This window comes from Eptesicus fuscus, chromosome 5 (assembly GCF_027574615.1).
Source record: "Eptesicus fuscus isolate TK198812 chromosome 5, DD_ASM_mEF_20220401, whole genome shotgun sequence".
Taxonomy (NCBI): domain Eukaryota; kingdom Metazoa; phylum Chordata; class Mammalia; order Chiroptera; family Vespertilionidae; genus Eptesicus; species Eptesicus fuscus.
In genome coordinates this window covers 58,239,239-58,251,615 of record NC_072477.1, presented here as the reverse complement: position 1 = coordinate 58,251,615, position 12,377 = coordinate 58,239,239, and the positions used below count along the sequence as shown (strand labels likewise).

The following is a 12,377-nucleotide window of genomic DNA, read 5'->3' as shown; positions in this document are numbered from 1 at the left end:
ACAAGGCAGGAGTCCAGTCTTGCCCCCCACCACCACCGCCACCCCAGACATCCAGGCGCGGGCGGAGCGGTGTCAGAGTCCCCAGGGAGCCGCCTTAAGCCTGAGGGACGCCAGCGGGGGCGGGCCCGGAGCGCAGGTGGCTGCTCTCCCACGAGGGGGCGGGCTCAGCTGGCAGGTCGCGTCCGGAACCTCAGGCGGCCCCCACGCCACTCCACCTGCCCGAGAGCCCGCGAAGGTGCTGGCAGCCCAGGCACTCCGCCGCAGCAGCCTCGCCGGGCGCCCCCGCGCAGCCCGCCCGCCGTCCATCAGGAGCATCCCCCCGCCGCCGCGCTGCACGCCCGGAGCGCGCCCTCTGCCCTCCAGGGGACAGGGGGCCCCTTCACCGCCATGCTGCCCGCCATCTACACGGCCTTGGCGGGGCTGCTGCTCCTGCCGCTGCTGGTGAACCTCTGCTGCCCCCACCTCTTCCAGGACACCTACTACTTCCTGCATGTGGCCGGCTTGGCCCGCCGGGTGCGCAGCTACGGGCGGCGGCGGCCGGTGCGCACCGTCGTGCACGACTTCCTGGAGAAGGCGCGCCAGACCCCGCACAAGCCTTTCCTGCTCTACCGCGACGAGACGCTCACCTACGCGCAGGTGGACCGGCGCAGCAACCAAGTGGCGCGGGCGCTGCGCGACCACCTCGGCCTGCGCCAGGGAGACTGCGTGGCGGTTTTCATGGGCAATGAGCCGGCCTACGTGTGGCTGTGGCTGGGGCTGGCCAAGCTGGGCTGTGCCATGGCGTGCCTCAACTACAACATCCGCGCCAAGTCCCTGTTGCACTGTTTCCAGTGCTGCGGAGCGAAGGTGCTACTGGCCTCGCCAGGTGAGCCCCGGGCCCGCTCGGCCCTGGCCTTGGGCTCCTCAGAGGGGCGGGTGGGGGATGAAGTCGGATCTGGAGGTGTAGAGGGAGGGGGTGGCAGCCCTTCCTAGAAATGGTAAGTAATGATCATTAGAACCATCCGTGGGAGCTGACCGTCCCAGGCACTGTGTCAAGCACTGTCCAGTGTTGCTTTCAATCCTCACAACAGATAGGGTTTACACTGGGACTTTATAGGTGAGGCCACTGGGGCCAGAGAGGTGAAGCCTCGTACCCCAAGTCAAAGAGCTGGGAGGAAGGGGTCAGTTAAGCAGGGCTGTTCACCACGAGAGTCCAAGCTCTTAAACAAGACTGACTGCGTTCAAATGTAGAGGATCGTGACCGTGAACAAGAGTGGATCCCCACCCCCCCAAAAAAAAATGTTCTCGCCTCTGCTGCTTGATTGGCTGAGTGATCGTGGGAAAGTCACTTTCCCTCTCTGACCCTGGGTTTCTTCCTGTGCAATGACTGCTTCCAGTTCCCAGGTACTATTAGCCTCCCTGGATTCTCACTGCAGGAAGGGGACCCTACTGATCCCCGAGGAGAAGTCTTTGGGGATCTGCTGCAGTGCCCTGGTGAGCCCCTTTTGCATCCAGAGCGATAGTGACCTTTGGTTCTGTTGTTACCTCCTGCCATATTTCAACAAGACCTGAAATGGTAACTGCATGCTGCAGTGGTGGCCAGGCCAGGAAGCAACCAAGAACCTGTTACCCTACCCCCCAGGCTGCTGGTTTTCCCTTCCCAGAGAACTTGTCTCTGCACATGAATAAGGACCAGAAGTTGCTTCTCACTGTGCTGGTAAGAGGAGGCCAGCCAGGTGCGGGCTGAAAGACCTGGAGGAATAGGGAGCCAGGGAGCCTCACCTTTCTGGGATGCCTTTCTGACATAGCCCTATGCCGGATGCTTTGATTAATTACCCTGAGAGATAACCTAGCATTACCCCCGTTATAGAGCTGAGGGAAATGAGGCTTCAAATTCCAACCTGGGCCCTAGCTGGTTTGTTCAGTGGTTAGAGTGTCAGCCCACAGACTGAAGGGTCTCGGGTTCCATTCCGGTCAAGGGCATCTATGTCAGCTGCAGGCTCGATCCCTGCCCCCATGGAGGTGCGTGGAGGAGGCAACCCAATAGATGTGTCTCTCTCACATTGATGTTTCTCTCTAAAAATCAATGGAAAAAATATCCTCAGGTGAGGATTGACAGCAACAACAAAATTCCAACCTAGGTCTATCCAACTTCAGAGCCCTGACTTCCCTTGGGTGGTGTTCCTTCCTCTGCATGGCTGTGCAGCATTAGAGCTGGAAGGGATCAACCATCCATCTGCTCTCCCCCTTCATTTCATAGCTAAGGAAACTGAGGCAAGCTAAGCAGTTTGCCTTTCAGGAAGATGAGATATCTATTCACTTGTGAGTAACCAGGAAATTTTCACATCAGTTTCATGTGGCATAATAGATCCCAAAAATGAAGGTGTTATCTAAAAGTTTAAAAGCAGGGACGGGGGAGCAGTTTTAAAGGCAGTGGAGTTACTTGGAGGCCATGGTCCTTTCAAAGAAAACTCCCAATAGTTTCTAGTTGCCTGGGAAATGAGACAACTTCACTATTTAACCGAAAGACTCTCTTAAATCTATTCCTTTACCAGTCAATTCAGAGGGAAGTTCTTAGCACTGTGATCTTTGTACCACTTCAGGAGGAATTGAAATACTATTAAACTGCACAGGACTGTCTGGCATTGTGTGACGGTGGGAATACATTCTGAGACATGCATTGTAAGGCAGTCTGTCACTGTGCCAGCATCATAAGGTGCACAAGCCTAGATGGTATAGCCAGCCTACTACACACCTAGGCTATCTAGTTTACCACTGTTGTATATACATTTCGTCATTCACCAAACCATTATCATGCAGCACATGACTATATCCCAGGCCCCCTGTGAGGAAGGTCAAGGACTGGGAGTTCTGTAGACAAAGAACTTGGGTTTAAATGACCATAATAAAGTTTGGTTCTGAATTTCAGGTCAACAATACAACCAGATATCTCCATCTCCACCCAGACAGCAGTCCTCTGCCGTTGAGCATTATTGTTTGGGTCATTTTACATGGAGAATATAATGAAATTCCAACATTTAGATCATACTTGAGCCAAGCTTTCCAGTGGACCCATGGCATTTTCTAGCAGCAAACTGACCTTTGAGAGAGGCCACACATTTGCAAAACATTCAGTTTTTCCAAATCACTGAGGGACTAGGGCACATCGTGCAGAATTACACTCTGACCAGAATCAGTTCCTGCAAAGGAGGTAGCGCACAGAGTCCAAAGTTGCATGCTGAGTAAATGTGCCCATGTGTAAATGTGTCGAATTGACAGATTCTTAGAATTCTTTCAAGTTGGAAAGAATCTTACAGATGTTCTAATCCTATAATCCTCCAACTTCAGTGAGTGTGTTATACTTCAGTAAAAAAAAAAAAAAAAAAAAAAACTAAAAAAGAAATTTTAATGAGCATAAGAATCACCTCGGAAGCTAGATTATTTTGAAAAATGGATTCCTGAACTCCAATCCCCAAAAAGCACTGATCCGGAAGAACTGTGGTGGGACCCAGGAATGTGTATGTTTATAACAAGCCCCACCCATCCTCAGATGATTTTGAAGCAAATGGTCTGAGGATTAGACTTTGAGAAATGATTAGTCTAATTTCCACTTGTTTCATAGCTGAGCAACTTCCCAGAGGGGTGATATCACTAGCCTGGAGTCGCAGGGCTAGTTAGCAACAGAGAGCTAGGGACAGAATCCAGTTTTCTTTCTCACTTACAGGGCACTTATCCTGTTACACTATCTGAACGTGGTGCGTAAAGGTGACGGGTTTTAGAACTATGTGTTGGAGTGGTGACAGTTCAATAGGGTCTGAGTCTGCGCTATCAGGAATTTCAGTGCCCAGTTATTTCTTCAGATTTTCTCTATTTCCCAAAGTCAAAGATTCACAAACACTTCCCCGAATCAAACACAAGCTCCCGTCTCCCAGAGAATATCATCTTCTCTATAGTACATCTCAGGATCCTTCTCCATGGCAGGCAATGGTGTAAATAATTACATGGAAAACAATTGCCTTCACCTATTTGAATCTGTGTTAGCTTTGTTGATAGAAGCCAACTTGTTGGTCTGGCAGTTTTTCAAGCAACTTCCCAAACATGGAATATGAGAAACACAGGAATTAATTAGTTATAATTATATAGTTATATCATTAATTTCATACGACATAGGATATTTTGTGAAACCATCCAAAAGAGAGTTCAGTAAATTTTATTATACTCTCCATGTGAAATGACCCAAACAATAATGCTCAATTTGCTTTGTTTCCACTTATGCTATCCTAAGCTAGCTCTCCTACTAGAGGGGTAACCCAGGTCTCCCATCAGTTTACTGGCAAGGTCTCCACAGTCTGACCCAATATAACCATGCAAGGCTCCCACAGTGTGGCCTCTACTCCTGTACAAGGCTTTAGTAACAGTTAAAGATGCTTCCTGTTGCAAGACCCGGGTCCAGAGAGGTTATAAAATGTTCCAGGTTACCTTTGACCTGGATTCTAAGGTTGTGAAAAACAAAATTGGACCTTTAAGCAATGTGATAAAAGAAAATGCTTCCAATTTTTTTCAAAGGTGTTGCATCATTGTAAATTCTAAAACGGGAGAACTTCATTATAAAACTAGTGTCAGGACCAAGGAGAAGTCTTGTCATACAAACTTTAGAGGTTAGATTAAGAAAAGCAGATGGCACAACAATTTAACTTCAAATCAGAAGCATTTAGAGAGTCCCCACAAAGTACAAGCTAGTTGCCAGAGTGGGATGAAAAGTTAAGAAAATGAATTAGTTCAAGGATCTTACTGTCCAGCAAAAAAACTAAGCCACCTACACCTCTGATTGTGACTTCCAGGAGAATGTGATAAGTAGGCTGCAGGAGCTCCAAAGTGCTATGGGGGGAAAGAGCAGAGGGTGACAACTGAGCTGAGCAAGTGCAATTGGGGAGGGGGCATTTCAGGCAAGAGGAGCCCAAGAGGCAGTTTTCATCAGTTCAGTAACACAGTGAGATGCTTCATTAAAGAATTTTACTATGTAAGGACAAGAGCTGGCTGAAATTAAATAATTTTTTAAGCAGTTTACCTACGAGATTCCACTGTTGAGAAAATAGGGACTCAGAGAATTCAAGGAATGGCCAATAGCAGTGGCCTAACTTTGATGGAAAGAGATAATTTTCCAGTGTCAATGTTAGCCAAGGATCAGGGCATAGATATAATCTTATCTCCAACCCTGTTATCTCTCTGCGTTGCCCAAGGAGTAACTTTGATGAATCGCTTTAATTCTCTTTGATTGTCTCAAGGACATAGAATTCTCTCATATATCTAGCACATAATACAACCACTGAGCCATACCGCCAGGCAATAGTCACTCAGTAAATGTTGCATTGAGTTGTGCCTTTCTAGCTGAATGTAACAGACTCTCTTCTCTGAAGCTTTGGGCAAGAGGACATAAAAAATGATGTAAAACAAATCACATGTATCCTGATTTGAGAAAATCCATTTAGACACAATCTCCCCCAGGCCCAAACTCACCCTACCAAAGACTTGTTTATGTCCCAGTTTACACCTGGCAGTGGGTGTAGGAGAGAGGTGTTCTTTCTTTCTCGGGTCTCATTGCCAGAGAGGAAACTATTGATGAGCACAGGGTGGGCTGGAACCATGTAGGGAGTCTGTGCACAGGATGGTGGGGGACAGAAACACAGACATCAAATAAGTAGTGTATTCTAGGGCTGGGGTCCCAGCCAGGTAGCCCAAGGTCTGAATGGACAGCTAGCTTAAACATGTTCTCTCAAATTTTCTTCTTAGCCTTCTTAAAAGGAGGTGGTAGTACATTTCTATTCAAAAACAAACTAGCACTTTGCTAGCGTAACTAGGAATACTTTTTTTTCTTTTTCTTTTTTTTAAATATATTTTATTGATTTCAGAGAGGAAGGGAGAGAGAGAGAGAAATATCAATGATGAGAGAGAATCATTGATTAGCTGCCTTCTGCATGCCCCCCACTGGGGATTGAGCCCACAACCAGGGCATGTGCCCTTGACCAGAATTGAACCCAGGGACCTTTCAGTCCACAGGCTGACACTCTATCCACTGAGCCAAACCAGCTAGGGCCTTTTTATCTTTTTTCTTTTTTTAATTTGAGTGACATTACTTAATAAAAATATATAGGTTTCAGGTGTAAAATTCTGTAATACATTATCTGTATATTGTATTGTGTATTTACCACCCCAAGTCAAATCTCCTTCAATCACCATTTATCTCCGCTTTACTCTCTTCTACCTTCCCACTCCCCCTTTCCCTCTGGTAATCACCGTACTGTTATCTGAGTCTGTGAGGTTGTTTGTGGTGTGTTGTTTTTTGCTTAATCCCTTCACTTTTTTCACCCAGCCCCCAACCTCCTTCGGCTCAGATAGCTGTCAGTTTGTTCTCTGTACCTATGAGTCTGTTTCTATTTTGTTTGTTAATTTATTTTGTTCATTAGATTCCACATGTAAGTGGAAATGTGACTATAGTGTGAATAATATTTACAGACTCATAATCTTGTCGATTCAGATTTTGGTTTTTAGCTTCTAGAGCCAACCCATAGACAAAGCTCAGAAGACAGAATTATGGTCTCAAAATAGATGTAAATACCATTATCCTAGACAACATAGCGTAAAGTGAACTGTTGTGAGTGGACATGGGTAAAATGGGGGTAGGGATGAAAATTAATAGTTCAAGAGGTAGCAGGAAAAGTACATTACTTGGTGATGAAGAGTTGATTGCCAGAAGAAACAGCTTTAAAAAGGTTTTGTTTTGAGGAGGGATGAAGTAAAAGCCTGTTGATTTTCATTATAAACCCTTTTGTACTATTTGATTTATTTTTATCAGGTCCATGAGTCTGATTAAAATGTTTTTTAAAAAATGTAAATGCATCCGCCCTGGTCTGTGTGACTCAGTTGGTTGAGCATCATCCCATGCACTGAGAAGTCGCTGGTTCACAAACATCTGAAAAACAAAGCATATAAGATGACTTAGGCAGAGCCTCCCCAAGGCAAGTCCCTGGGATATTGAGTCACCTTCCCATTAATGTTCACTTCAGTTGTCACAGTTCAAGATAAGTAAGCTTAAAGGCCATCTCATCTTATGGTTTAAGAGCACAGAAATCCAAGTAGCAAACATTAAATGTGGTTTGCATATTAAATCGGTATCTAAAATTTTTTTACCTTGAACCACAGTAAAAAATACATTTATGTGTGATCCAGTACCCAAACACCCACATAACTGAAGCAAACCTTTAAAAAACAATGCCTATCTTTTACTATGCATGACGTTCTCTGAAAATTTCTATTTCATTCTATTTTACTAGTAATTTTAAAAATACTAGTCCCTTTTTTTTTTTTTTTTTTTGTAATCCTCACTCAAGGATCTTTTTCCATCGATTTCTAGGGAGAGTGGAAGAGAGAGGGAAAGACAGAAACACATTGGTTGCCTCCTGCACCAGCCCCGACCAGGGCCCGGGCCTGGGAGGAGCCTGCCACCAAGGTATGTGCCCTTGACCGGACTCAAACCCGGAACCCTTTGGTCCGAAGGCTGAGCCAAACCAGCTAAGGCAATACTGATCACTTTAAATGATTTTCATAATCCACTCTTGTATTGTGACCAGGGTGAAAACATGCTAATCGTTGTTTTTCTCAAACCAGAGGATGTGCCTGTGAACTTTGGAGCTTATTTCTCAGATCAGCTGAAGCTTCCTAATGGAACTTCCTGTTACTGATCTGTTTAAAAAAAAAAAAAAGTCAACTTCCATCATCTTTGTTACTACTTAGCATGGCTCCCTTATTTTCATTTCTCTTCTCTTTCCTTTTTCACCTATGAGCCTGTGGGGCACATATTGGGAATAACTAAATTTATTTGAGATGTATGCCAATATATGCACTTATGTATATTGGTGTTTACCCATATGTTCATTTGTTTGTATAGATTTTAACCAACCATTTGCTGCTTAAGAAAAACCACTAAAACCCAACCTTCCCTCAAATATCAGAACCTTGTGATGTTAACTCTAAGCATTACTTGTCATGTCTACGCATTTTAACAAAAATTACGTGCTGAAAATAAAATTTCCGTGAAGCCTGTGATAACCTGAACGGTGAGCCGAGTGTTTTCCCGGGGTAGTGTCTCGCGACACCAAAGAATGAGTTACAGGGACCAGAAGATTTAAGCAAAAGTGTGGAAAATGTATTATAAGCAGATCCAGACTCCCCGCGAGGGGAGGGGGACCCAACAATGGGCTGCCCCTTAAAGCCTTGTGGTCCAGGGGTAGAGATGTGCTACAAGCCTGCTCTATGTCTGTCTGTGACGACACCTGATTGATTCCCTCAATTGTTCTTGCTCAGCAGCAGACCTAAACTTCCCCCGTTTCTATGTGTTCTTCCTCTGTTCCTATGCTGAACTTTCTCTGTTTCTATGCGTTCATACACCTTGTTTACTGCAGACCCTTCCTTGGTTTCCCATGCCTCCCGCTTTGAGTCCAGAAGCATCTTATTATTTCTGCTTGGTTGGCTCCTGTGGTTAGGCTATTCAGACCGCTGTGTCTGCCCCTGCCAGTGTTCCACCTGCCTTCGTTTTCCTCTGGACCCCTGCCCTAACTGCCTGCATTTCCAGTGAACCCTCCCACCTGTTGCACTACTAGAACTTTAATGGCTAACTTAATTCGTTTGGATTTTTTTCTTATTAAATTAAGAACTACAAGCAGCTGTTGAAGAGGTGCTGCCAAGCCTGAAGAAAGATGATGTGTCCATCTATTATGTGAGCAGAACTTCCAACACGGACGGGGTTGACTCTTTCCTCGACAAAGTGGATGAAGTATCAACCGAACCTATCCCAGAGTCCTGGAGGTCTGAAGTCACGTTCTCCACGCCTGCCTTATACATTTATACTTCTGGAACCACAGGTAAAAATAAAGACAGGATTCTAAAAGAAATGGACCTACCCTGAAGAAGGAGTTCAGTGGTGGGTTAGGTTTTCAAATGGTCTCTTTGACAAAAGTTATCAAATAACTAATACTTCAGGGGATTAGCTCTTCTTTTTTTATTTAAATTCTTCATTGTTTAAAGTATTACATAAGTCTCCTTTTTCCCCCATTGACCTCTCCCTGGCTGCCCCCACCTCCCCCCAGCACATGACCTCACTACTCCCCGCCCCCATCTGTGTCCATTGGTTATGCTCATATGCATGCATTCAAGTCCTTTGGTTGATCTCTTACCCCCTCCCCCCACCTTCCCTCATAGGTTGGACAGTCTGTTCAATGCTTCTATGACTCTGGTTCTATTTTTGTTCATCAGTTTTTGTTGTTCATTATATTCAGCAAATGAGTGAGATCATGTGATATTTATCTTTCTCTGGGGGATTTAGCTCTTTGTCTGTGAGAACTGATATTATCTCATAGCACATGATCCTGCTTGACTTTCTCCAAGCTACGCATATTTCCCCCTTGTTGGTATGTAGAAGAATAAAGTTTACCAAAATAGTTGTGATGATGGATCAATTTGGCACTGAGTAGGTTTGGGGAATTTTTTAAATGATTATTGTATTTTGATTATAGTCAGAGTCCATATGTAATGTATAACCAATTATAAATGGATCACCAGAGAAAACTATAGGGCAATAATGGAGTCATCCTATATAATAAAAGCCTAATATGCTAAGTGTTCGGTCCTCCAGTCGGCCGTTCAACCAATAAAAGCATAATATGCTAATGATATGCTCAGGCCACTCAACCCCTTGCTATAACATGCACTGACCAACAGGGGACAGATGCTCCAACAGATAGGTTAGCTTGCTGCTGGGGTCTGGCTGATCGGGATTGAGCAAGACAGGCCGGACATGCCCTGGAGCCCTCCCACGGTCCCTCCCCAGCTGGCCAACCTCCCACGTCCCTCCCTGCCCCCATTGTGCACCGGTGGGGTCCCTTGGCCTGGCCTGCGCCCCTCAGGGAATGTCGGAGAGTTGGTTTCAGCCCAATCCCGCAGGCCAGGCCGAGGGACCCCACTGGTGCACGAATTCCTGCACCAGGCCTCTAGTATTTATATAAATGGTTTGACTACTATCTTCCCATGCAATACTGAGTTGAAGCTGTTTGCTGCTGTGGGTGTAGGATGGCTCTCAACTCAGGGCCTAAAATACTGTATTTCATCACATTGGGATGTTGCACATTTATTTTTATGAGGCACTAAGAAAAAACACTGCCAATTAACAGTGTTATTGGAGCACTGCTATATGGAATGGACAATAAATATTAAGGGTAGAATGTACTAGGTGTGCTCCTAGGAGCTTTATTGCATTTGTTCATACAGTTCTCCGACCACTCTTAAGGTGTATACTATTGTTATTCCCAAAAGTTATATACTACATTGCCAACCAAATGGTAGGCTGAATAGTTAACTAAATGCTTCTACTACATATAGACTCTACCTTAACATATTATATTTTTGTCCTCAATTCTTAAGAGAATGGAAAAATTAAATTGTAAACTTCGATTTGGGAAATTAATGAACCCTTGGTGAGTGACTGGGAGTTCTAGTCTTAATACTAAATAGATAAGTATGGAACACCTCCACCGTGCAGGTTTGGGCTGTCAAAAATAAAACCCATTCTAGGAAGAAAAAGAGAATCCACACTCCTTATCTAATCCCATAATTCAGAACTTATATTTATATGGAAGATAATTGGGTTGATGTTTATTTTACTTTTCCTCTTGTCTCTAAATAAAATTTTGCTCTTATAAACATTAATTCAAAGAACTCCCTTAAGCAACTGGAGAACACAATGTTTTCCGTGTTCCTCCAAAGGCAGTCATTAGCACAAAATTATAAAATAGTTACCAAGCACTCTTAATTCTTCATTAATACAAAAAATCTTAAATTAGGAAAGTTTCTGAAAGTACTTCAAAGCAGCAAAGGCTATGCATGTCTATATATAATTCAGAGATTTTACTATTCAGAAGATTCTTTTTCCATGGTGAATACAATGGGCTTATTGATATTTTCTTCTATTTCTTAATATTAGTATTTCTTAAAATGGGGCATTAAATACTAACACAATGCCAGAGAAAATGAATTTTGAATTGTGTTTATAATGATGGTAGTTTGCTGTTCTTTAGGCAACACCTGGCGAAGGTACCATCAAGTACTGAAGGGTCTGAGTGTACAGAGAACTGCATTTCTCTTCACAAAGCCAATAGACCCACTTAGGTCTTAAACTCTAGCTCAGCCCCTTAGTAAGGCCTTCACACCCTCCTCAATTAAGTTGACCTTCCTTAGGAAACAATATAAGCATATCCTTTCAATAAGGTCTTACAAAAAACTTACATAAATTGTAGTTAAGAATATGCAAACGTACTTAGTCTAGTATACTAAAACTACACTGAGATATCCATTTTCACCTTTCAGGCCTGCAAAAATTCTCCCATTTGAGAGCACACCTTGGCAAGGCTATGAGGAAGCATGTACATTCATATATTGCTGACGGGAGGAAAAATAGGGACCGACCTTACAACTGGCACCTTGGTGGTACCTATCAAAATTACAAAGGCATGTCTTTTGACCCCACAATCTCACTTCAGCAAATGTATCCTACAGACATGGTATCATTCACAGTGTGAACTGCCATGTGGACCGGGTTACTTACTGCAGCATCTTTTAAAATAGCAAAATGGCGTGGATAAAATATAGTATACACATACAAAGGACTTGATGCAACTGAGAGAGAATACATGAATGAATAAATAAGGGAAATTTCTATGTACAAATGTGGACAGATCTCCAAGATGATTGTTAAGTGTAAGGAAAAGTGCTGAAGAGTGTTTTTATTTTTTAAATGGAAGAAAGGGCAAGAACATATGAGCAAATGTTCATAATTTCATATATATGTGTAAAGTACATACAGAAACTCTAGAAGAGTACATAAGAAATCATAAAAGTAGTTATGAAGGAAAGTGATGGGGTGGATAGGCTATTTACTCTCTGAATCTCAGCCTTCTTATCTTCGGATTAGAGAACATAACTCTACTTACCTCATTAATTATGAGGATTAAATGAAATTTTGAAAATTACTCTGTAAGGTGGTAGACATAGAGCAGAAATGGAATAGCCATCTCTTCCTTTCTCTTAAAGTTACTACAGTAATAACCATGTCACACAGGGGTCAGCAAATTCTGGCCTGTGGGCCAAATATAGCCCCTACCCCCGTACACAGACCTGTTTTTGTAAATAGTTGTATTGGAACACAGCCACATTCATTCCTTTATGTCAGCAATTTTCAACTGGTGTGCCGCAAGAGTTTTTAAAACATGCAATACCTGACTATTTAGACAGGGGCACTGACCTCTTTTCCCTTAGATTGTCAAATTAAAAAATGATAACAGCCAACACAA

At 43.7% G+C, this 12,377-nt stretch overlaps 1 protein-coding gene across 2 annotated transcripts in view; it reads left to right on the top strand.

Moving 5' to 3' along the window:
* Nucleotides 1–387: 387 nt before the first annotated feature.
* Nucleotides 388–12,377, top strand: part of SLC27A2 (solute carrier family 27 member 2) — a 41,656-nt gene continuing 29,666 nt past the window's right edge. For both annotated transcript variants that reach the window (XM_054715534.1, XM_008143132.3), the window contains exons 1-2: nt 388–865; nt 8,688–8,897. In XM_054715534.1, the coding sequence (XP_054571509.1) occupies nt 388–865; nt 8,688–8,897 (688 nt within the window). The remainder of the gene's footprint in view (nt 866–8,687; nt 8,898–12,377) is intronic.